Source organism: Sapajus apella, unplaced genomic scaffold, assembly GCF_009761245.1.
Source record: "Sapajus apella isolate SASKATOON/1434 unplaced genomic scaffold, GSC_monkey_1.0 scaffold10, whole genome shotgun sequence".
Lineage (NCBI taxonomy): Eukaryota > Metazoa > Chordata > Mammalia > Primates > Cebidae > Sapajus > Sapajus apella.
The window spans coordinates 42411859-42438094 of record NW_022436950.1 but is presented as its reverse complement, the minus strand read 5'-3'; the positions used below and the strand labels follow the sequence as shown (position 1 = coordinate 42438094).

General features: G+C 41.0%; 1 protein-coding gene and 1 pseudogene across 7 annotated transcripts in view; both read right to left on the bottom strand.

Moving 5' to 3' along the window:
• The window catches only part of ANKRD44 (ankyrin repeat domain 44), a 335610-nt gene that overhangs the window by 25506 nt on the left and 283868 nt on the right, over positions 1-26236 (bottom strand). For all 7 annotated transcript variants that reach the window (XM_032277674.1, XM_032277673.1, XM_032277675.1 and 4 more), the window contains 2 exons: positions 11148-11219; positions 293-494 (listed from right to left, as the gene is read on the bottom strand). In XM_032277674.1, coding sequence (XP_032133565.1) covers positions 293-494; positions 11148-11219 — 274 coding nt within the window. The remainder of the gene's footprint in view (positions 1-292; positions 495-11147; positions 11220-26236) is intronic.
• On the bottom strand, positions 14099-24487 carry LOC116551544 (annotated as a pseudogene).

The following is a 26236-nucleotide window of genomic DNA, read 5'->3' as shown; positions in this document are numbered from 1 at the left end:
TTCTGAAGATTGCATTGCACCTTGTCCTTTGTTTGGAATGTTTTGTGGTAGCTTTTAGCCAAAGGTTCTGAACTCTCTTTTGAGTTAAGGCCAGAGCACCAGAAGCAGAGAACACCAATCATCTCCAAGAGGACAGCAAGTCAAAAGCATTTTGGAAGTGGGGAAGTATGTCCGATGTGGAAAGAAAATTGATATCTTAAAACCTGGGATGAAAGAAGATGCTACTTACCTTCTATCAAAATTTACCAACAAGCCACAAAACTAGGGTAACCAGGTCCTTGATAAGACCCACCTGAGGCATGAAGTGGGGTTCTTTTGGTTACATTGTCTTTCACAAAGATGGATGCGCCCTGATTGATAAGTGCTTCCACACATTCTGTGTGTCCTTTAAAGGCAGCCAGATCCAGAGCAGTGCGGCCTTTCTCATCCCTGATGTCCAGGTCCACCAGCGACTGCAGAAGGACTTCCAATGCTTGATGATGGCCATTGTAGGCCTGCAAAGAAGAAACCAACAGCTTCCATGCTTGCTCGCTCACCTCAAATCCTGCCACAATCCACAAGAGGGGCTGGGCTTCCTGGGCCACAAATAGAGACCACTCCCAAGAGCACATAAGAAAAACACTTGGGATAATTATTAAAACACAGGCAAGCTAGAGAGTTAGACTGCAACACTATAATGCACAAACCTCACAGTTCCATATGAGTTTCTTTGTGTTCTTTCTCTTTTGTCACATAATTTGCTCCAAAGGCACTAAATGTATTAATGTATTCTTAGATTTGTATCTACTGATCGTCTAATATAAACTAACAGCTGAATAAATTACTGTATTCTTTTATCTGTCAGTTCAGTCCAAACATATTGGTATAATCAGAATTTTTTTTTCCTGGAGTCTTTTCTGTTCACAAACCTGGAGAAAAAAATTGCTAAAATCATTGTGGACTTTGAGATACAACAGAGGCATATAGACATTCTGTTATAGGCCAACTCTTTACTAATTTCTAACTGTGTGACCTTAGGTGAATTTCTTTCTTTCTTTCTTTCTTTGGTTTTTTTTTTGTTTGTTTTTGTTTTTTTGAGATAAAGTCTCACTCTGTCACCCAGGCTAGAATGCAGTGGTGCAATCTCAGCTCACTGCAGCCTCCGCCTCCTAGGTTCAAGCAATTCTCTGCCTCAGCCTCCTGAGTAGCTGGGATTACAGGTGCCACCATGCCTGGCTAATTTTTGTATTTTTAGTACAGATGGGGTTTCACCCTCTTGGCTAGGTTGGTCTTGAACTGACCTACCACCCTCCTTGGCCTCCCAAAGTGCTGGGACTACAGGCATGAGCCACCGCACCCGGCCAGGTGAGTTTCTTAATTTCACTTAGAGTTTGTGTCTTCATTTATAAGATGAGATCAACCAAAGCTACCTCCCAACATTGCTGTAAAGATGAAACTGCATAGGCTTTGCATATTATCTTGCATATAGCTAGTGCTTCTTTTCTCCTTTATTTCTTCCCTTGATTATAATGAAAAATATTACATTATAGAAACAATTATGGAAATATATTCCATGTAGCAGCACCAAGTTTAGACCTTTTATGAGGTCCTATGCTATGTTAAGATTAAGAGGCTTGTCCGGTCTCACGCTTGTAATCCCAGCACTTTGGGAGGCTGAGGCAAGTGGATTACTTGAGGTCAGGCATTTGAGACCAGCCTTGCCAATATGGTAAAACCTCGTCTCTACTAAAAATACAAAAATTAGATGGGCATGGTGGCAGGTGCCTGTAATCCCAGTTACTTGGAGGCTGAGGCAGGAGAATTGCTTGAACCTAAGATGGAGGTTGCAGTGAGCTGATAACACACCACTGCACTCCAGCCTGAGTGACAGGACGAGACTCTGTCTCAAAAAAGAAGGCTTTATACCACCAAAAACCAAAACTGAAAGTCTGAAAGATAATTTTTAATCAGTCTATAAGTTAAAAAATGTATTACCCACCCTCCCCACCTCTTCACACACAGGCAAAGCACACTGAAAATAAGAGAAGGGAGCTAAGGTTATACAAGGTGAAAATGGGCATGGGGGTATGGTCAAGAGCAGTTGAGAAAACTGTTTATTGAGGCCTCACTCTGAAACCAAAGATGATAGTTTAAGAGAACATTTTGAGAAATGGGACACACTCACAGGTTGTGTGGTAATGAAAGACCCCCAAACAAGGCGTTCCAGGGGCTTTGGTTTTATGACTTACTCTTGTATTGAAGAGGTGGATGCTCAACCACATAGGGTTGAGGAGCATGCAGTGGAACCAGAGAGCTGTTTCTAGGGAGGATTCTGCAAAGCCTGCTACCCATCTAACAGTGAAGGAAATTTTGTTGGTGGTTATTCAAGAAGATATAGAGGAACAGAATTTGAGAGATGACTTAAAAAAGTATGGCAAGATTGCAATCACAGAAGCTATGGAAGACTAGCAGAATGGAAAAAAGAGAGGATTTGCTTTTGTAACTTTTGATGATCATGCTACAGTTGATAAAACTGTAATTCGGAAATACCACAACATTAATGGGCATAACTGTGAAGTGAAAAAGGCCCACTCTAGATGAGAGATGCGGTCTGCTGGATTGCGAAGAGCTTATAGAGGTGGATCTGGCAATTTTACGGGTGGTGGAGGAAACTTTGGAGGTGGAGGAAGTAATTTTGGCTTTAGTAGAAACTTTGGTGGAAGAAAAGGGCTATCTAAGGTGGTGGAGGTGGTGGCAGCAGAGATAGTTATGGAGGAGGTGATGGTGGATGTAATGGATTTGGAGGTGATAGTGACACCTATGATGGCGGTCCTGGTTCTAGTGATAGAGGGGGCTACGGTGGTGGTGGACCAGGATATGGAAATCAAGGTGGTGGATATGGTAGTGGAAGACATGATGGTTACAATGAAGGAAGTAACTCGGGCAGTGATAACTGTGGTGGTGGCAGGAACAATAATGATTCTGGAAATTATAGTGGACAACAGCAATCAAATTTTGGATTAATGAAAGGGGGTGGTTTTGGTGGAAGTAGCTCAGGTAGTCCCTATGGTGGTGGTTATGGATCTGAGGGAGGAAGTAGTGGATAAGGTAGCAGAAGTTTCTAAAAACAGCAGAAAGGGGCTACAGTTTTTAGCAGGAGAGCGAGCGAGGAGTTGTCAGGAGAGCTGCAGGTTACTTTGAGACAATCATCCTAAATGCATTAGAGGAACGGTAAAAATCTGCCACAGAAGGAATGATCATCCATAGTCAGAAAAGATACTGCAGCTTAAACAGGAAACCCTTCTGTGCAGGACTGCCACTGCCACAGTTTGCAAAAAGTGTAGCTATTAATTAATGCAATGTAGTGCCATTTAGATGTATATTCCTGAAGTCTTTCATCTGTTGTAGCTTTATCTTTTTGTTTTCATTACATCAGTTATATTGTCCTGTAAACTGGGGTAGTGGTACAAGGAATAAAATATTAAGGCATTTTTAACTTTCAATATTTGTGTAATTCAGTTTTTCTATATTTTAGTATAAAAACTTAAAATGCAGTTTTGAAGGTGTTTCCTTGTGAGTTAACAAGTAAAGAAGATCACTACTAATTACTATTTTGTATGAATTTTGTTAAAGTTAACTGTAAAGAACAATTGTGACTTACGGTTTAAAGGGAACCTACTCTCCCCATTTCCAAACCATGATCTGAATGGGCATTGACAAGCGAAGGAATTAGATATTTGTATGTTTGCAATGTGTGCTTTAGATATAGGAGTGGGTATTTAAATTGGCATATTTGTGAATTTAATAGCATTAAGAACACCTTCAAATGAAAAACAAAAACTCAGAATTAAAAAAAAAAATAGAGAGGAAAAGCCTGACTCCAGTGTCTTCAGCAACCAAAGTCTCCTCTTATGTCACCTGTGCTTTTTATTTTTCTACTGCAGCTATTAATCAAGACATAATTTGTTAGAAAAAAGGCTTGGCACAGACAAAAGACTAATTTCCTTAGATATAAAGAAGTCTTGGAAACCATTTTTAAAAACTAGGAAAATATGCAAAAGGCATGAAAAGGCAGTTCATAGAAAAAGAAATATAAAACATCAATAAATCTGTGAAGAAATATGTAAATTTTTAAAGTACCATTTTTCAACTACCAGATTGGCAATGATTAAAGTTTGGTCACACCCAGTATTAGGTAGGACACTGAAAAAAGCAATCATATTCTCTGTTGGTGAGAGTATAGTTTGGTGCGACATTTGTGGTTTAACAAAATCTATCAAACTTTTTAAAAAGAGAAACGAAGTTGCAAACAGTACTTAAAGTATGACCTCATTTATATACAAAGCAAATATATAATATATATACAAACATACATATATATACTTCTATATTCATAAAAGATTTGTAGAAAGATACAAAAGAAGTATCAATGATAGTTATTGCTAGAACCAGGAGGTAGAGTAATAAATGCATGGACTTATTTTACCTTACCTTTTAAAATATGGTTTGAATGTTTCTTCCTATGTGTTAACAATGACAATAACAAAAACTAGATTGGAAAGGAAACATAGGAATTAAGAGTACTGATACATTAAAAAATTTTTTCTCATTACATTATTTTTGTGAATGATTTTTGGTTACTATGTTACATATTAAACCTACATATCATTTATAACATGTGGTATAACAACTCATGCTGATGAATCCCAAATTCATATCCCAGACCCTTCTTCCTTGACTTCTCAACTTGTATGTCCAGTTGCCTATTGATGTTCCCCCTTAAATGTCTAATAGGCATCATCTCAAACCAAAATTTTCTTCCCAAAACTTGCTCCATCTGCAGCTTTTACCATCTCAGTAAATGGCAACTTTCTTCTTCTAGTTGTTCAGGCTCCAAACCTTACAGTTGTCTTTGTCTTCCCTCCTATTAAACCCAGAGCTATAGCCCTCAACAAGGAAGGGGCCTGGGATAATAGGGCCAGTAGGTGCTGAAAAATAGCCCTTCCCCCCCTTCCTTGCTGCCCTAGTACAGGGAAGTGTCTGCTGAAAGCAAGGGACACACTTGCTAACTCCCATGGAGCTGTCATTAGGTTCTCAGGCATCCGCCAGGAATCTGGCCTAATTCTCACAAAGTGCTGTGTCAGTGCCACTTTCAGGGCACCATTATCTCTATTCTTTTTTAAAAATACATCCAGAATCTGTCCACTTCTCACTGTGTCATCAACCTGTTTTGCCAGGATTACACCAAAAGCTTCCCTTCCTATCCTTGTCCCCCAGCAATCTGTTATTAATGCAACCATTAGGTGAAATCTTGTAAACTAAGCTGGATCACATTACTCCTTGCTTAAAAAACTAGCCTGTGACGTCTTCCTTCACTGATACCAACATCCAAAACTTTCCATGACCAATCAGGCCCCCAGAATCTGGCCTCCCGCTATCCTCACTTCAGTATGTCCCCTCACTCACTCTGTTCCAGCTGCAAGTTAAACAACTGTACATCCCCCTCTGGGCCACTGCATCTGTGCTTTCTGCCCTCTCTGCCTGGAAAGCTCTTCCAGTAACTCTGCTCAAATATCACCTAATCAGGGGGGCGTCCCAGAGCAGCCCATGTAAAATATAAAATAGGCTCTGTCCTCCACTTCACACATATTCCCAGACACTCTCCACCCTACTTATCCTGCTCTCTTCTGCTTCAGAGCACAAAACAGATATCAATGGATATCTATTGATTTGCTTATTGTCTATGATTGAAGTGACTTGATGTGGGTTGTTCCTGCTGTATTCTAGAATCATGCCTGTACACAGTAGACACTCAATACTTATTTAATGAATAAAAGAATGAATATGATGACTACTATATTTATTACTATTTGTGGTAGAAACATATTTTTAAAATAGTAATTATTTTTTGAGGGCTTTTTATGTTTTGGGCACTGTTTTGAACATTTTAGCATAAATCCCAAACATCCGTTCTTATAGATGAAAACCCAAAACAAGCAATGTTAATTAACTTGTGCAAGATCACTTAGTAAGTGACAAAGTCAGGATTCTGAACCCAGAATCTGTCACTACTAAAACTCATGCTTTTAGGCACCATCTTACAATTTTCCCCAGTAATTCCATTTAGTTGACTTCCAAACAAAATACTCTTGTCTCTATGTGGAGTAGAGATTAAATAATGCGACAGAGTTGAATAACAGATATTGAATCAGAAGCCTAAACCCTTTCTATAGAAGGCGCAACACAGAAATGCAGTAGCTTGGGCGGCACTATGGAGCAAGAAGGTATGCTTCTGGCCTGACCTTTAGACTCTTGCTCTTTTACTATACACACTGCCTGGCATGAGACAGGAGAACACATTTCTAAAATAAATTGCTAATAGATATGTCTAAATTTTTTATCCTTGTTATGCAAACCATAGCTGCACAGGATAGTAAGCCTCTATTCTAACCTAAAATCCGAAGCAATTGCTAAATTTGATGAGCACTTGCTGTGTGTCAGGCAATACTGGGCACGCATTGCCTCATTGAATTCTCAAAATAACCCATGCTTTGGCTGCTTCTGTTACTCCCAATTTGCCCAGGATGACACAGAAGGGCAGAGATGATACCCAGCTCTCCCATGGTTACACAGCCTAATGTGGAGGAACTGGGTTTCAAAGGTGGACCAGATTGACTCCCAGAGCCCAAGGAGGTGAGGCTTTTCACTAGTGAATATGGAAAGGATGCACCATGGCCATAAGGTATATGTTTCCTTAACCTTTTATTATGGGAAATTCCAAACATAAAGAACAGAGAATAGTATAATGAATTGCTATATACCTTTCCTGCAGTTTTGGTCAGGGCATAGGCAATTTTTTTTTTAAGCCAGAATCTCACTCTGTCACCCAGGCTGGAGTGCAATGGCACCATCTCAGCTCACTGCAGCCTCCACCTCCTGGGTCCAAGTGATTCTCCTGCCTCAGCCTCCCCAGTAGATGGGATTACAGGTGCACACTACCATGCCCAGCTAATTTTTAAAATTTTTTTATTTTTAGTAGAGATGGGGTTTCACCATGTTGGCCAGGTTGGTCTGAAACTTCTGGCTTCACGTGATCTGCCTGCCTTGCCCTCCTGAAGTTCTGGGATTACAGACATGAGCCACCACGCCCAGCTGCACAGGTGATTTTAAGCCAACTCAGGAGCACTTCGTGTAAAGCTTGAGATAAGAGGGGTGCCTACATCAGTGTGCGTCTCAGGCTGCAACACTTGATCCCAGGCTTGAGTCTGTCACTTAAACTTGGACTTAACTTGCTTAAGTTAAAGAGACCCAATACTAAAATAAAATGGAGCGAACCCTGCTGGCAATTAGGAAAGCTTTAAAATTTCAACCCATACTTTCTTCTATACCAGTTATTTAAAAACACTCTTCAGACAGAATGATGGAGAGGCCAGACTTATCTATAGCAGGGGTGTCCAATCTTTTGGCTTCCCTGGGCCACACTGGAAGAATTGTCTTGGGCCACACATAAAATACACTAATGATAGCTGATGAGCTAAAAAAAAAAAAAAAAAGAACCTCATCATGTTTTAAGAAAGTTTACAAATTTGTGTTAGGCCCCATTCAAAGCCATCCTGGGCCACATGCGGCACTTGGGCCAGGGGTTGGACAAGTGTGATCTGTAGTTTGCCTTGTTTCTTTAATCTAATTTGTAGCTCCTGAATTTTACTATGCATAAAGTATAGTCTTCACTAGAAATATTAAACATTTTAAATTGTTTTAAGCAATACCTTTAAAAATCCTTATTAGGTAACAAATATTTCTTAAACATGATTAATTTCTCTAGACCTTGTAAGATAGGAACTAAAGACAATGAGGAGAAAGAATTGGGATCTCAACAGTCCATGAGAACAATGGATCTGTCTGGAAATCTTGACAGCTGGAGCCTTTCATTTGCATAACACTGTTTCTTAAGTTAATTTTTTCAAGTGGATGAAATGCTTACGAAATTCATTGGGCTAATAACCCTGGAGATTTGAGTAATTCAGCTGGGAAACAGTAACTCAAGGCAGGTTGGGTTTCTTGTGGCAGTCAGGGTTTGGGGGGCATCTGGTTCCATTACACTGCTAGAGTTCTTCCACCTAAGAAATTATGTGCCTTGGGTTTTATCAAGTTAATTGCTACTGAGGCCCCTAGAGAGGGTAATGGGCATACTTTTGGGGTCCTTGAAGCAAATAATTTTCTAAAGTGTTAGTTTTTAGAGAGAAAAGAAAATAACTTTAGAAGGAATCCACCGTAATCACCCTGGTCAAAGTCATGGTCATCACCTGTAGCCTGGTTTGCCTTGCTTCTGCTTTTGTTCCCTTGCAATTTTGACTCAACAGAGAAACCAAAGAGATCCTTTTGAAACAAAAGTCATATCATGTCAATCTGTTTCCTCAAAACCCTCCTAACAGTTTCCTATTTGGTTCAGAGTGGAAGTCCCTGTGATTACCTGGCTCCCTCCACAACATGTGAGGCATCACCCCCAGCTACTCTCTCCTCTCCACTCTGCTCCAGCCACAGTGGCTTCTTTCCTGTTCTATGGACATGCCAAGCATGTGCTCCCTCAGTGACTTTGCACTTCTGCCCCAAACACTCCTCTGTCAGATATCAACATGCGTAGCTCTTAAGGTCTCTGTACAAATATGAGATTCTATGCTACGTAAAGTAGCACCCTGCCAGGTGCAGCAGCTCATGCCTGCAATCCCAGCTCCTCAGGAGGTTCAGACAGGAGGATCACTTGAACCCTGGAGTTTGAGACCAGCCTGGGCAATGTAGTGAGACTCCACCTCTTAAATAAATAAATAAATAAATAAGCACCTTGTTTACCACTTCAACACCTTCTATCTCCCTGATCCCATTTTACTTTCTCTGTAGCACCTGCAGCACTTATTACCATCTGTCATGTGAGATATTTCCTTGCCTGTTGTCTCCCTAGACTGGGTACTCTGCAAGGGCAGAGGTGGGATTTTGTTCACTGCAATATCTCCAGCTACTCAAACAGTGCTTGGCACTATTCACAGTCAGCGTATGTTGGATGAAAAGATGACGTTAATAATGATGTTATATGATGTTAGTAGTGATAATGAAGAAGCCAGCTCATGGCACATATGTGCCAGGCACTGTTCTAATTGTGTTGCATCCATTAACTCATGCCATCTCCACAATGGCCCTATATTGAGGTACTGCTATTCGCGTATCATGGGTAGGGACACTGAGACACAAGGGGTAAGGTATTTGGTTAAGATCACATGATAAACAATTAAATAAATTAACAAGTTGGAAAGGGTCTTTGAGATGCTTAACTAACAGCTTTCCTTTAACTTACAGATGGGGAAACCATGTCCAGGTGAGTTGCTAGTGAAAAGAATGGCAGCTGGGATCTCCACTTGATGTATCTTTCCTGGGCCTCTGTCAGCTGCAGAACCACCAAAGCCCACCTCTTTTAAATGCTATCACCACCCTGTCTTTATACAACCAGCAACCCATAGAGTTTGGCAGAGTATACAATAAGCACTCAACAAATACACTGTGGATAAAAAGAAGAATGAGAGATGATAGAGTTTTTGGAAGCCAAGAAACTCTTCTCAGATGAGTAGCAGGCTTGGCAATGCAGTCAAACCCACTTTTCTAGGGCCTGAGACTTCTGAGATAATCCTCCACAAAGTACTCTCCAGGGGCCTTAGTGCTATGTTTGTGAGTGCTCAGCGTTGGGGTAACTTCCCCAGGCAGGGGGGCAGGGATTCTAGCAAGCAACCTGTACTAAGGGACAACTGGCATGCAGCTTTATATGTAAAAATATTCCACTACTCACCCACCTTTTCCACAGTAAGGCCATCTCTGGGAACAAAGACTGATGCACAGTTTACCCTGATTTCACTGGACTCAAAATGCATGTGTGTATGAGTATGTAGGGGCTGTGTTGGTGGGTGTCAGAGGATGTGTGAGTGGGTATCAGCAGGTGTGCTGTATGTGGGGAGACAGGAAGTGAAGGGAGGGCTCCACACATACAATCAGCTCTAGATACTCCCAATCCTTGTGTGATGGCCTTGTCTCCTCTCTCCTTGCCTGAACTCCTCTGTATGTCGATTAATAAAACACTCCTCTCTTCTCCCCAAAATCTTCATGTCAATTTTTCATCAGAACGACACTGAAGAAATGCTTATGTACATATGGTATAATGTGAAATGTCATAACTACAGTTAAACAAAGAAACCCAGCGCCTTCCCATTCTTCCTGGTGTCCTGGGTTTTACAAAGCAAAGAAGCGTCCCAACACCATCTTTGTGGCCTTGAACCAAGTGCTCACAATTCAGCAGCACCAAGGGCCACATGAGCATATCGGGCAGGTGAGCTGGCTGTTGCTGGGTGTGGCTGCCAGTCAGCAGGATTCCTAGGGAGCAGCTGCTGATGGCCAGCTCTTGCTAGGTCACAATGTGAGACAGAGTGGTGGGTGCACTTCCCACCATGGTCACTCCCATGAAGAGTTTGGGGATCATCACTCTGAGCTGTTGCATTTGCCTTCAATTACTGAGATGTGGAGAGGATGCTTTACTGGTGATAAAATAACTCTTCTTCCCTCCCCTCCCAGATCTCACCCAGTACAAGAATGAGAACCTCAGACTTCCTTCGACACCCTATTTTCAAGTCCAGGCAGAAGGTCACAGCTGCAGCTCTGCATGTGTTCATCTTGCTCTCGTAAGTTTATGTTTAAACATCCTGCCAGTTTTTAACTGTGGGATTCACTTAGCCATAGGTTCACTACTTGTATATTGTTATCTCTAATCAAGTCTTTTAAACTGAAGTATATCCTTTGAATTTTAAAGACTTAAACTTTATAACAAGAATTTATTAGGAATACTGTGGTAAGAGCTCTAGGTGCATTATCTCTTTTCATTTGCCCTCATTTTACAGATGGGGAAACTGAGGCTCAAGACAGGGAAGTCATATGTCTTGAGATCACCAGCAGATGAAGCCGAGACTAGAAGGTGAGGCGGTCTCTCTCCACAGCCTGCACCTTCAACCATGGACTACTTTCATTACCACTCATCACTGTGTTACTATGCTTACATTTTAAGAGAAGTCTAGTTTTAAGAATGCTTATGTTCTTTGTGTAACAGATGAAGCCGCCCACGGCATCTCACTTACAGCTAAGTGGAGTGGACTCTTGGTAGCACCGGAATCTGATTCTTCAAATCCACTGTTTGTTCTCTCCAAAAGCTGTGGAGACAAAAAGCAAAAAACAGTACTTGAGTCCAAATCTTGCAAAATGTTGGCATAAATGAGAAAACAGGTTTCAGAAACTTGGGAAGTTATGTAATTTATCAGTAATATAAAAATCTGATATAACATATCTAAAACAATATGCTAACAGAATATTTAAACTTCTAGATCACCTTAGCACTTGAATTCAGAAAAATAATTCATGTTATAGCCATGTTCTCTTAGCAAATCGATAATAACGTAAAAAAAAAAAGACCCAGGATTGATGCTATTATCAGACACACATTTACTGCAGATAGTGTGGATAGTGTTGAAAAAGATAAGCTCCTGCTCTCATGAAGCTTACATTTTAGAAAAACGAAGCATAGATAAATAAATATACACATAAGAAAACATTTGGAAGTGATTCATGCTGTAATGAGACTAAAACACAGGGATGTGATATGGAGTGACTGACAGGCTAGTTTATAGCGGATGGTGAGGCAAGGCCTTCTCCAAGGAAGAGACACTTTAAGTGAATCCTAAATAAGAAGAAGAATTAAGCCAGATAAAGGAGTGGCCGGAGAGTATTTGGGAAGAGGAAATAGTCAATGAGATGCATCAAGAGAGGACAAACATGGTAAGATCAAGGAATGGAAAGACCAGTGTGACTAGGGCGTGGAGTTAGTGAGGGTGGCAGGAAAATGACATTCCCACAGACCCTTGGTGGGAGAACAAATTGTTAAAACCTTTCTGATTCCCTAGCAAGCAGACTCAGAGAGGGAAAAAACCTTCTCGGCAATTTGTGCATAGCTTTTGACTCTTGGGTTTCATTCCTAATAATCAGACGAGTGCACAATGGTACATATGTAAGAAAACTGATTCACACAACAAATACTCAATGAATGATTACCATGTACCCCGACACTGTTCCCTGTACTGATAATTCAATAATAAGCCAAGTATTAAAAATCCATGCACTGATATTCCTATAATAAACCAAGTATTAAAAATCTATTTTCCTATTGAGGAAGGGACATACAATAAAAGAAAGAAGTTATATAGTTTATTAGAAAGTGCAGCCAGACGTGGTGGCTCACACCTGTAATCCCAGCACTTTGGGAGGCTGAGGCGGGAGGATCACGAGGTCAAGAGATCAAGACCATCCTGGCTAACATGGTGAAACCCCGTCTCTACTAAAAATACAAAAATTAGCTGGGTGTGGTGGTGCGTGCCTGTAATCCCAGCTACTTAGGAGGCTGAGGCAGAAGAATCGCTTGAACCAAGGAGTTGGAGGTTGCAGTGGAGCCAAGATCACGCCACTGCACTCCAGCCTGGCAACAGAGCAAGACTCGTCAAGCAAGCAAGCAAGCAAGCAAGCAAGCACGCAAGAGCAAGGTGCTATGGTAGAGAAGGAAGGTTCAAAGAGCTCGAGGGGAGATTAGTTTGTAACTTTATATAGGGTGATTAGGGAAAGCCCCACTACGCAGGTGATGGCCAAATAAAGTCTTAAGGGAGATGAGGGAGCCTTGTGAATATCTGGGAGAGGAGCATTCTAAGCAGAGGGGTCAGGAGCTGCCAAGACGCTTACAGACAGGTGTGCTTATAAGGAGGCTGGAGCCACGTGAGCGAGGGTGAGAATGGCAGGACAGAAATCAGAGAGATGGTGGCTGTGGGGGTGGGTGTCAAAGACAGCCTTGTGGGTTGTTGTCAGAATTTTGACTTTTATCCCGAGTGAGGTGGAAATTCAGTGGAGTGTTCTGAGCAGAGGAGGGACATGATCTGTTAGGCTCTAAGGAGACAAAGGTGGGAGCACAGAGACCATTTAGGAGTTTGGGCAATAGTCCAAGAGAAAATAACAGTGGCTTGGACCAGCAAGAAGCAGTGGAGATGGGAGAAACAGTTGGATTGTGGATATTTTTAGAGGTAAAATCAATGAAGATAAGATAAAGAGAGAAGACAAGGATGACGCCAAGTTTTTGTCCTAAGCAAATGGAAGGATAAAGGTACCATGACCTGAGATGAAGGCTGTGAGTGGGATATATTAGTGGAAATGAGCAGAAGTTCAGTTTTAGACCTGTGAAGTTTGAGATGTTTATAAAGCATCTAAAAGTACAACTTGGCAGGTGTCGTGGCTCATGTCTATAATCCCAGCACTTTGGGAGACTGACGTGGGAGAATCACTTGAGCTCAGGAGTTCCAGACCAGGCTGGGCAAGATGGCGAAGCCCCGTCTTTACAAAAAATACAAAAATTAACCAAGTATGGCAGTGCACACCTGTAGTCCCAGCTTCTGAGGTGGACGGATGGCCTGAGTCCAGAAGGTGAAGGTTTCAGTGAGCTGAGATTGTACCACTGCATTCTGGCCTGGGCAACAGAGCCAGAGCCTGTCTTAATGAAAAAATACATCTTATCCAGAAAGTTGCTGGATACATGGGTTTGGAGTTCAGGGTATTTAATGCCATAAGATTGGATGAGATGAACAAAGGAGTACACAAAGAAGAGAGGGGGTCCCAGGACTAAGAGGCACCCACCTCTAAGAGATGAAGAGATGAGGAGGAACCAATAGGAAGACTCAGAGTGAGCAGGGGAGCTAAAAGGAAAACAAGGAGAGCATGAGGTTCTGGAACCAAGTAAAGAAGGTGTTTTATGAAGAGAATGAGCAGTCACGTCAAGTGTCATGACAGATCAAGGAAAATAAGGCCTTAGAAGTTTTTTTTTTTTTAAAGAGACAGGGTCTCACTCTGCCACCCAGGCTGGAGCACAGTGGTATGATATCGGCCCACTGCAGCTTCAACCTCCCAGGCCCAAGGAATTCTCCCACTCTGCCTCCCGAGTAACTGGGACTAATGCCTGGCTAATCTAAAAAAAAAAAATTTTTTTTTTTTTTAGAGATAGGGTTTAACTAAGTTGCCCAGGCTGGTCTCAAACTCTTGCATGCAAGCAATCCTGCCACACTGGCCTCCCAAATTGCTGAGATTACACAGGTGTAAGCCAGGCCTGAGAACTGATCTCCGAGTTTAACATGAGGCCTAAGAACTGTCTACTGTGATCACTGAGATTAGCAACATGAGGACTGAGAACTGACCATTGTGTTTAGCAAAACAGAGGGGGCTAATAGTGACTCTGATAAGAGCCATTTATTAAGACATTGTTAATGTGAAAAAACAGAAAAAATAATAACTGGCAATAGTAATATGTTAAATAAATTATAGTGGTATATATTACCCTTCCAGATAAATTGTTCCTCTTTATCTTGCTTTGAAGCTCTTTTTTATTTTTTTAAATAGAGACAGGGTCTCACTCTGCCACCCTGGCTGGAGTGTGGTGGTGTGAGCATAGCTCATTGCAGCCTTGAACTTCTGGGCTCAAGCAATCCTCCCACCTTAGCCTCCGGAGTAGCTGGGACTACAGGCACAAGTCACAATATGCCTGACCCTTGAAGCTTTTCTTTCTATAGTGACACATCCAAAAGGAATACAAGTCCAGTATCCAAAGCCTTGATGTGAGCTATAACGGTGGTCATCAATATCCAATTCCAGCTTCCTGACTGGGGGGCCTGGACTGCCCTACACTACAGAGGCTGGACTGCTAAACATCACATTTCCTAGATTCCCTTGAGCTAGAGCTCCAGATTTGATTTCAGATCTGCCAGTTAGATGCATAAACTTTTCTTTTCCTTCACTGCCTCTTTGATCAGGTCCTTATTAAAAATAAGGTATCCAAAATTATTTGATCTTTATGGAATAAACATTTAAAAGCTTATGCAGCAGGATTATTTTCCTCTGTGGTAGCTTTCTTTTCTGCTGGCTTCTTTTAAGCTGCTGTTTTCTTGGTAGCTGCTGCCTTTTTCCCCACCAGAGGTTTCTGCTGCTTCTTAACACCAATAGCCTTTTTTTTCTATCTTTCCTACCACAGGCTTCTTCCTGCAACCCCCTTCTCACCTGATTAAGCCTCCAGTGCTACTGCTGGTGCTGCTGCTGCTACCTTATCCCCCAGAGTTTGTGATTCTTACCCTGGCAAAGAATGGTATCCTGATACATGGTGTTTGCATATGGGTTTAACTTCAACATGATATTCAGATTTTTCAGTGGGTTCTTTCGGACTCTGCAATGAATCCGCTTGCCTGCTGCTTGAAGGGCTCTTTGGATCTCTAGGCTTTACAAGATTTTGCTAACGTCTGTATTGCTCATCTTGTGCATGGAAAGATTATAGTTACTCTTGAGGGAAGCAGCTTTATGCCTAGTGCCATGCAATTCATCTAACTTCCAAAAAGCACTTTCAGTCCAGTGCACATCCCACATGCCCACCAGGAGCAGGTTTCAAAATGCTCAGTTTGCTTACATTAAGCAGAGTAATTCCAGGGATGTTTCTGAAGGGCTTCATGAAACCATTATCCTCATTAGAGATGATGCAGGGTATCCTGTGTCAGATACGATGATGGGTTCTAATTTTGTCCTTGCCAGCTCTTATTTGCTGAGAGGCATAGACCTTTTTGATGTCATTCCAGGTTTTAAGTTTCTTATGAAGCAAAACAGCCTACTGGTTCTTCTTGTAGCCTTCAACCACCAAAGGAAGTTCAGGAATTTCCTCAATACAATGACCTTTAGACATGACCAGCATTGGTAAGGCTGAGGCAGCCACAATAGAGCAAATAGCATATCATTTTTGGGTTGCATTCTTTCTACAGTGCCAGTGGCGTCAGGTTTTTGTTGGTGCAAACAAACAGCCTTCACAACCCATATTTCCAAAACCACCCTAGCCAGAACAGTGAGTCCCATGACCTCAGACTCTGGGTATCAGGGCCACAGCTGTCAGTACCCTAAAACTTCTCTTCCTGCCATGCTATGTGCTCATTCTCTGAAAGCAGTAGACTCCAAAAAGGGAGAGTTCTCTGGCAAAAATGTCATTTTGCCTGCTGTGTTCAAGCTTCCCTTTGAACCAGATATTGTGAACTTTGTTCACACCAACTTGTACAAAAACAACAAACAGCCCTACACTCCCATGAATTAGCAGGTCATGAGAACAGTGCATGGCCTTTAGAAGACAGAGGTGAGGCAGAGAAAATCTGATTTCCAATGGCGAGCATAGTCATGAAGACTTTGTCTTTTAGTTCTGGTATATAGGCCATGAGTTTAGTGAGGATACAGATGCCAGACACAGGGATGCAGGATGTTCATTTTTTTTTTGGCAGTATGAATCAAGCCAAAAAATTGTGTGACTCTTGAGGCAATATTAGTGGGGGTGACAAGACTGTCCCCAAACATAAGCTAGGGTGAAGTGTCTACGGAATCCGTCATTCCAGTGGCTGATTTCTGATTCTTTATCTTCCTGATCATGGGACAGAGGCAGCCCCTGACAGTCCAGTTCATCAGTTCAGGTTTATTTCTGGAGGCCCACCTATAGGCCACTCTTCTAGATCTTCCAATAATCTTGCAAACACTGATTTTTAAAAATCAAACTTTTTTTGCTTAAAATAACAAGGGGTTTCTGAGCCTTGCAAATGAATCCTGACTGATTCAAAGAGCAATACAAGTGGGTTTTTTAAATTATTTTTTTTTATTTTTGTAGACGTAGGATCTCACTATGTTGCCCAGGCTGGTCTCAAACTCTGGGGTCAAGCAATTCTTCTGTGTGAGCCTCCCAAAGTGCTGGGATTACAAGTGTGAGCCACCATACCCAGCTTATAATATTAATACAAGTTTGTATAGATGTTTTCCTAATGGGGATGAAGAAGGGGAAATTATAACACCCAAAACACAACTTCCTAAAAATCTACTTTACCCATTTTTCTCCCTGTAAGTCCCAAGCTTATCAAGCGGAAAACACATTTTAAAGCCATAGTGCTGAATGACACTATTTTCATTTTTTTTAAAAAAGCTGGCCAGGTGAGTAGCTTATGCCTATAATCCCAACCCTTTGGGAGGCTGAAGCAGGTCAGGAGATCGAGACCAGGTTAGGAGATCGAGACCATCCTGGCCAACATGGTGAAACCCTGTCTCTACTAAAATACAAAAAATTAGCCAGGTATGGTGATGTGCAACTGTAGTCCCAGCTAGTTGGGAGGCTGAGGCAGGGGAATCGCTTGAACCCGGGAGGCAGAGGTTGCAGTGAGCTGAGACCGCACCATTGCACTCCAGCCTGGGTGACAGAGCAAAACTCTGTCTCAAATTTAAAAAAAAAAAAAAAAAATGCCGCATTGACATGACTATATATACAGGAAGATAAAAAGTCTAGATATAGAAATATATACCTTAAAAGATTTAACACAATATCCTAAAAGTAATGTTATAGAAGATTTTTATTTTCTTCGTTATATTTCCAGTGAATGTGTATTGTTCTGTTTGTGTGTGTGTTTTGTTTTAAGAGACGGGGTCTTGCTACATTGCCTAGGCTAGAGTGTAGAGCGTAAGTGCAATAATAGCACAATAGAGCCCCAAACTCCTGGGCTAAAGCAATCCTCTTGCCTCAGCCTCCTGGGTAGCTAGAACTATGGGGCATACCACTACACCCAGCTATGTATTGTTTTGTCATCAGAAAAACACTAAAGCAATTTCTATTTAGAAAAATTAACCTTTCATTTAATTTAATAATGTCCATAGACTCTTAAATAGATTCAGAACTCCTTTCTAGTCAATACATGTGGAACAAAATGCTATGATGTTAGGATTTTTTTTGGTAAATCAAATAACAATGTAAAAATTACCATCTAAAAGCATGCAATTTCAAATTTACAAATAATACAATACATATAATTATATTGGAAGTATGAGATACTTTGTGTTTCTTATTAGTATGAAAATAGAATCTGGAAATTAAACCATCTAGTATCTTAGAATAATGAGAATAAATTTAATTTTAACTTCAAAGCAAATAACTTTAAAACCAATCTCTGTTACATAGTTAAAATAAAAGTAGCCCCAACTGCTTGATAAGGCTAGAAAGCAGCTGTTCTTTGCTTTGTTTTGCCATATTATCACCTGCAAGACTTCCTGGAATTGACAGTGTGTACCAACCCCAAATCCTGTCCTAGAATAAACTTTTAGTCAAAGGAACACAGAATCATTTCCCCCACTATCACAAATATGACAAACAGGGACTAGAAGACAATATACTATGACATTTTTGAGAGTGTTCCAGAACAATAGTTGTAAACCAGGTCATCATCAGAAGAGACATGATCGTGATCAGATCCTTGATTTACATCCACTGGCTGCAGAGTGGAAAATGAACTACAGTGACGCTGGGGGTGGGTACTGCTATCCTAGAAGAAGGAGGTGTGTTAGGATATTTCAACTGTGGTATTTCTAAATTGTGAATTAATAAGTCAGTGAGAACCCATGGTGGCCTGAACTACAGAAGAGGTTATAGAAATGGAAATGCCACTCTTTTATTCATTAATTCAATAATTATTTACTGATCCCTGTGCCAGGCACTGAGATTACGGCTCTAATGTGGTCCCTAAATAGAGCTTAGAGATATAGAGCTTATAGTTTAGAAGGTGGAATGGACACAACTCATTGACTGAACATTGGAGGGTGGGGAAAGAGGAGAGTCAAGGATGACTCTAAATTTTCTATCTTTAGTAATGGAGTGAATGCCTTCTTCATAAGAAACAAAGGGAAGAAGCAAGATCAATGTAGAGAGAGACGCATTGAATTTTGGTTTTAATGCTGCTGGGACATTCAAGGGGAGGTGTCTAGTGGACAGCTGGATATAAGGTGTCAGGCTTTAGAAGAGAGATCTGGGGTGGTCATGGATTTGGGAATCATCACCAATGGCTTATGCATGAAGCCTCCACAGTAAATGAGGCCACTGAGAGTGAATGTCTAATGAGAGATGGGAAAAGACCTAAGATATAACCCTTAGGAACCTCAACTAGTTGTAACCTTCTTGTAAGAATACTCCCATTTAATATATCTTCATGGTTATCATCAACATTTACAAAATCCATGCATTCACATGCTAGTTTTCATGCTGAACTACATTCATAAATCCAAAGTGCATATCCAGTATGTCGCCATGGACTTCTATTGACACAATAAAATTTGCACTCATTCCAAGGACTGACTTGGTCCTCTGCCTTAAAAAAAAAAACCTATTAAAATGTCTACCTGAATAATAAGACCTTCATCCGGACTACCTAATCTTATTTTTTATCATCTCCAAACCCCCCAAATTGCTTTTCTCAACTGATTAATCATTCACGAAGCTTCTACGTAGAGTCCAGCACTGCTTGACCCCACTTCTTCCCCATACTCCCCCACCAACATCTGTTTGCCAGGACTCTGTTTGGGTGAAAATAATCACATTTGAGGTTGACATCTCGAACTCAAACTCCTACTGAGAAGTGAAGATGGGTGCCTGAAGGGAATATGAAGAAAAAGAAGGTGGTACAACCATGCAAGCCAACTTTTCAGCTGTCTTATCTGCAAAACATGAACTCTCTGGTTCACTTGGGGGAATGGCTGAGATGCACAGTGGAGTCTTTAGTCCATTAATATTATTGCATTTGAAATTACAATAATCCACAGGGCAGTTTCTCAGTCTGGAGGCATTTCCACAGGATTGGAGGACTCACACAAACAGCATCTCAATGCTTTGGATTTAAAAGCAGCAAAAGCAATAGAAGGTTAAATTTAAGCATCTTCTACAAAGTGAATCTGTGATAAGAAAATCAAGAACAAATAGGAACTCAGTGGTAAGCCAACTGGCTGCTGAGTTAACAAAACAGTAATCTTATCATCCAAATTTGTGAGGGAACACATAAATACAACATTTGAGCTGGAAACCCAAGCTTTATAAATAGCATAGATTTTGACAGACTATGTAAAAACATGGCAGGGAAAAATCCAGGGGCCCCAAGAGAACTCAAGTTAGTCTATACCAGTTTTAAAATGTAAGAAAATAGAAAGTATGACTCAGGCTGCAAAAAGAGAAAAGTCTAGCTGGTGTGTCTGAGGTAAGCCTGTCTCTCGTTGCTTCTGGTGAGACTCTAAACTATACACTGGTTTCCACAAATTAGGAGGGATGGGAGAAGCTAGAAAACCAATCAGAAAATATCCATGGGAACCACATAAAGGAGGTTCTCTGATGAGAGGTTAAAAATGGATTTCTTTATCTTTTAGCAGTGAAGACTGAGAGGACATTTATGGATCTTCAAGTCTGTGAAGGGGTGGAAGCACACCAGAGCCCCTGGAAAGTTGGCACCTCTGTCACTAATTCTCTTTCACATTCTGCTTGTCTATGCTGAAGAATGAAAAGCTGTTCAGGCAACCTCAGGGCCACTTCTGAGTCAACTGTGCAGCCAGTGCTGGTCAGGCTATGACCTGGCCTTGGCTCAGCCCAGAACTGGGGGCTGGGTCTGCAGAAGTTCCAGACCACCAGCCTGTGTCAATACCCTCCCTTCAGAGGATCCCAGGGGCCTGGTTTGAGCTTGGGAGATCCTGTAGGTCTTTTGATCTCAGATGTGCCAAACCATGCTGGACCCCTATGGAACCCTCTGATCTTATTGCATATCCGCAAAGAACCTCAGGCTCAGCCCCAAATAAACTCTCATCTCCAAGGTGGCATATCTGTAGCAGCAGTGACCATCTCTTTTTCATGATTCCACTCACATCCTTCACAGCTATTAGAAGAAGCTGTGTTGCCTGAACTTGTTAACAATTACCAGAAACTCAGTAGTTTCTAGAAATGTATGAATCAAATCTAATTTAATTTGTCTCTCCCCACTCCAATTCCATAAGCAAGGAACCATTAACTTTCTATAGTTGTGTGAGTCAAGATGTATGCAACTTTATTTATTTAGAGACAGAGTCTCGCTCTGTTGCCCAGACTGGAGTGGAGTGGCAGTATCTCAGCTCACTGCAACCTCCACCTCCGGGTTCAAGTGATTCTCCTGCCTCAGCCTCCTGAGTAGCTGGGATTACAGGCACCCACCACCATGCCTGGCTAATTTTTGTATTTTTAGTAGAGACAGGGTTTCACCATGTTGGTCAGGCTGGTCTTGAACTCCTAACCTCAAATGATCCATCCATCTCAGCCTCCCAAAGTGCTGGGATTACAAGTGGTCTACGCAACCTTAAAAGGTGATAACACAAATTAAGGAGGGTGCTACCGAAAGCTTAGCTATGTTAAGTTTCCATTTCTTCTTAGGAGTGGATTTTGATGACTCTGCTTATCTCTCCCCTCCAGGAAATCATCAGTTCCTGGTGATTTCCTTGCCAATTAAAAGGCAGAAGAGCCTGAAGTATGTGTAAGGAAAGTCTAATGAAATCCATGGTAAAGATAGATCTGAATGCAACATGAAAAATACATGGCATTTAAAACTACCTTGGAAGAGCCGTAAAAATGTTCATATACTTTTGACCTAGTGACCCTACTTCAGAGACTCTATCCTGATAAAGTTTTAAGCCCAAAGCTATTTAATAATCAAACAGTATGAACAACCTAAATTGCAGAATGGCTAAGTTATGGTTGATCTAATGATTAAATATTATTTAGCCATTAAAAATGTTTACCAAGAGTTTTTAATGGCATTGGGAAAGGATTATGTCATGATATGTTATGAAAAAAATCAGCATGCAAAATTACACATTCAATGTTACCTAACAGATGTAAAAAATAAAATACATGGATAAGGAAACTTGAAGGAAATACACCAAAACATTCACATGAGTGGAGGTGGTGAAACTATGGGTGTTTTAATTTCTTGTTTCTGCTTTTTTACATATTCTAAATTTCTGTAACAAATAAACATTACTAAAGAATAAGATAAATTTCTACTGAAAAGTGAAATGGTTGAATCAGATGATTTCCAAGGTCCCTTTAGCTGTATTCTACACCATATCCATAAAAATGTAAGGGGTTGATGTTTTTATGACTAGTATAGCTTATTAAAGCAATAATACCATTCTGGCCAGTATTACTGTTAGTTGAGTGCATTACTTCATGGCCATTAAACTGCAAATTCCTTAGAGGCAGGGACTACCCATACTATGTAGTAGGGATTCAATAAATGTTTATAGAACTGAATTTAAATTTGGCAAGTAAATGAGACAGCATTAGTGGAATTAATTATAGGGTGATAACACATTTGCTGGCTTGCTTTGACACTGCAGAATTACCAAAAACATTGCAGGTTATCTTATATTTTGGATAGATTTTCCCTTTATAAAAACAATTTGAAACTGGATGCAGTGGCTCATGCCTATAATCTCAGCACTTTGAGAGGCCAGTGTGGGAGAATAACTTGAGCCCATGAGTTTGAGACCAGTCTCGGCAACATAGTGTTGTCTGTAAAAACAAACAAAAAAAAACACAATTAGCCAAATACGGTGGTCGTGCCTATAGTCCCAGCTACTCAGGAGGCTGAGGTGGGAGGATGACTTGAGCCCAGGAGGTTGAAGCTGCAGAGAACCATGATCACACCACTGTACTCCAGCCTAGGCAACAAGGTGAGACCTTGTCTTAAAAAAAAAAATTGAATGAATAGTCATTGCTACATTTTAAAAACCAGGGGTTTGAGATTGGGAGCAGGGATGAGTAGGCAGAGCACAAAAGACTTAGAGCAGTGAACACCCTCTGAATGATACTATGATGATGAATACCTGGCATTATACATTTTTCCAAACCCACAGAATGTATAACACCAAGAGTGGCCCTTGAGATAAACTCTGGGATTTTGAGTGATTACGATGTGTCACTGTAGGTCTGTCACTTGTAATGAATGTACTCTCTGGTAGAGGATGATGACAATCAGGGAAGCTGTGCCTGGGATGGGAGGGAAGCAGGGAGTATATGGAAAATTTCTGAGATGGAGTCTCGCTCTGTTGCCAGGCTGGAGTGTACTGGCGTGATCTCGGCTCACTGCAACCTCCCCCTCCCAGGTTCAAGCGATTCTCCTGCCTCAGCCTCCCAAGTAGCTGGGACTACAGGTGCATGCCACCACGCCCAGCTAATTTTTGTATTTTTAATAGAGATGGGGTTTCACCATATTGGCCAGGGTGGTCTCGATCTCTTGACCTTGTGATCTGCCTGTCTCAGCCTCCCAATGAGCTGGGATTACAGGCACCACCACACCTGGCCCCTCTGAGCCTTCTTCTTTTCAATTTTGCTGTAAACCTAAAACTGCCCTTAAAAAAATAAAATTCTTATAAAAACAAAAATACCAACCAGCCAATCAGCAAAACAAGCAAACAAATAAACAAACCTGACCTTTCACAGAACATGAGTAACTGAAAAATGCTCTAGGGTAAGTATGACTTTCTAAACCATAATGTCAGTTTACTGCTACAAGGTGATAAAATCACTTATCATGAGGTGACCCTTGGGTTGTCCACATTTCAGGGGTCATAAGCAAGGAAAGAAGATTAAACAAAATTAAATTTTTATATAATTGATGGACCAATACTATGAAAAAGGTGAGATACCAGTAAAAGAATTCCAAACATGTTTCCTGGTTGTAAAATACCTAAATCAGTCCAGTAAAGGCCAGATCATGTGTTTCTGAAATAATAAGACAGTGTTATTCCTTTCATCTCGCCATAGCTGTTCCAGATGAGAAACAGTATTAAGATTAACGCATATAAAATAAAGCCACTATCATTAGGGATAAGGCATGATGGTTACTGAAAACATAAGGAGTGATCCAAGGCTGGAAGAAACCAAAAGTGATTACAGAGGAGATAAGAGTTTTAACTTACTGGAAAGTGTTGCAAAAAATTGCTGCAGAAGCCATTCCAAATGTGGAAAAAAAAAATAATCAAAGTGTTCCCATATTATTTTGGAGGTCCCACAGCAGCTTTGGGTTAAAATGATTTAAGTAGTGGGAGAATTCTCAAATTCAATTTTTCTCAAGCAAAATAAAAATATAAAATTACTCTCTCTGGGTTAAACAGCATCATACTTCACCTTAATAAAGAAATATTCTGTCTGGTGACAATATTTTCCTATAACTGAATTTGGTTTTATTCTTTTGTGTGGGTAGTGAACCAAAAGAGGGAAGGAAGGTTTATGTCTTGGAGATAGGATAGTGGAGAAAGACAGCTGGAAAAGGTGCCAGAGAAAATCTGAGGGAACAGCCACAAGCACATTCCAGAAGCACCAACCTCAGATACAAGGTGAATGCCTTGGTTGCTGATACCAGCAAAATACACCTTGGATGTACCCTTAGTACATCTGCTTGAATATGATTATGAGTGCTGCAAGTTCATTTGGATCTGACAGTAATTGTCGCAAGGAAATTTCAGTACAACGAGACACTTTGGCTATTCCCTTGATATTCATGTTACGGGAGCTGGGTTAGACCATACCTACTTCTGAATTTTGCAGAGTATACAATATATCCAGCAGTAAGTTGGATATATTGGATTCTATCAGTAGAACAGGTACCTGATTTTCTTACACGCTTTTTTTCTTTTTGGATCCCCACATTACATGTGTGTGGCGGTGTGTGTGTGTGTGTGTATGTGTGTGTGTGTGCGTGTGTGTGTGTGCGAAGAGGCAGGGGACAGGAGGATAAAAATGAAAGGTCTGTGTTAATCAGCCATTATTATCACATCACTATATCACTCATGGGTAGCATAAGTATAGGATGCAAGAGAGTAAGAAGGGTAAATATCAAGAGGTTATTGATAGATTCCCCATTGGTAAGAAAAAATAATCCTAAACTTGTTAAAATAGGCAAAGACAATAATTTCACGTCCTTTCAAAAGCATTGTTTAACAGGCCCACCCAGGCCGGGTGCGGTGGCTCCGCCTGTAATCACAGCACTTTGGGAGTCCGAGACAGGTGGATCATGGGATCAAAAGTTCGAGACCAGCCTGGCCAATATAGTGAAACCCCATCTCCACTAAAAATACAAAAATTAGCTAGGTGTGGTGGCATGTGCCTGTAGTCCCAGCTACAGGGGAGGCTGAGGCACGAAAATCACTTGAACCCGGGAGGCGGAGGTTGCAGTAAGGTGAGATTGCACCACTGACTCTAGCCTGGGTGATAGAGCAAGACTCCATCTTAAAAACCAAAAAACAGGCCCACCCAACAATTAATTTTTTTAGTATAATGTTAATTAAGGGCAATTTTTCTGTGAAAATTACATGTTAACTTGTAGATTTGTTTCCAGTGGAGGTAAGACTTTTTTCTTTCTTTTCTCTCTCTCTCTCTCTCCCTCTCTCTCCCTCTCTCTCTCTCTCCTTTTCTTTCTTTCTTTCAAGACAGACTCTCACTCTGTCTCCCAGACTGGAGTGCAGTGGCACCATCTCAGCTCACTGCAACCTCTGCCTCCCAGGCTCCAGTGATTATCCTGCCTCAGCCTCCTGAGTAGCTAGGACTATAGGTGTGTACCACCATGCCCAGTTGATATTTATATTTTGAGTACAGCCGAGGTTTCACCATGTTGGCTAGGCTGGACTCAAACTCCTGGCTTCAAGTGACCTGCCCTCCTTGGCCTCTCAAGGTGCTGGAATTACAGACATGAGACACTGTGTCTGGCCTGTTTTCAGCAGAGATAAAAGTTTTACTGTCTGGTAAGAAAAAAAATAAAATAAAAATAAAAAATAAAAAGCTCCAGGGTCATAGGTTATTGTCCTGTAGGATATGAACCAGTTTTGTACCTAACCTAGTAATCTCATTCTACTATTACTGTATTAAAGTGTCTACATGCTCTGTTCCTCGGGTGCTCCTTGGAAAAGCATTAGCATCTTACTGAGATTTTTCAAAAAATCTTTAACATGTTACTCTTCTCTTATTATGACAGTCACATTTTTAATTTTTTGAAAAGTATACTTTTACATCACTCATCAGCTCTAATGCTAACAAAAGCCCTCAAACATCTTACTATCCTTTGGAAAAGCCTATGAAAAGTCTCCTCCCTCAGTACTGTCCCACAATTAACTCTTTTCATAAAAACATTGATAGAATTTAACAAGGTGCCTTTCACTCCTTCCAAAGACACTTGTTGGACAAGAGACAGGGGAGACAGAGCTATGATGTCCCAAGAGTCGAAAATCAATCCCACCGCATTTCCAATGAACTCTT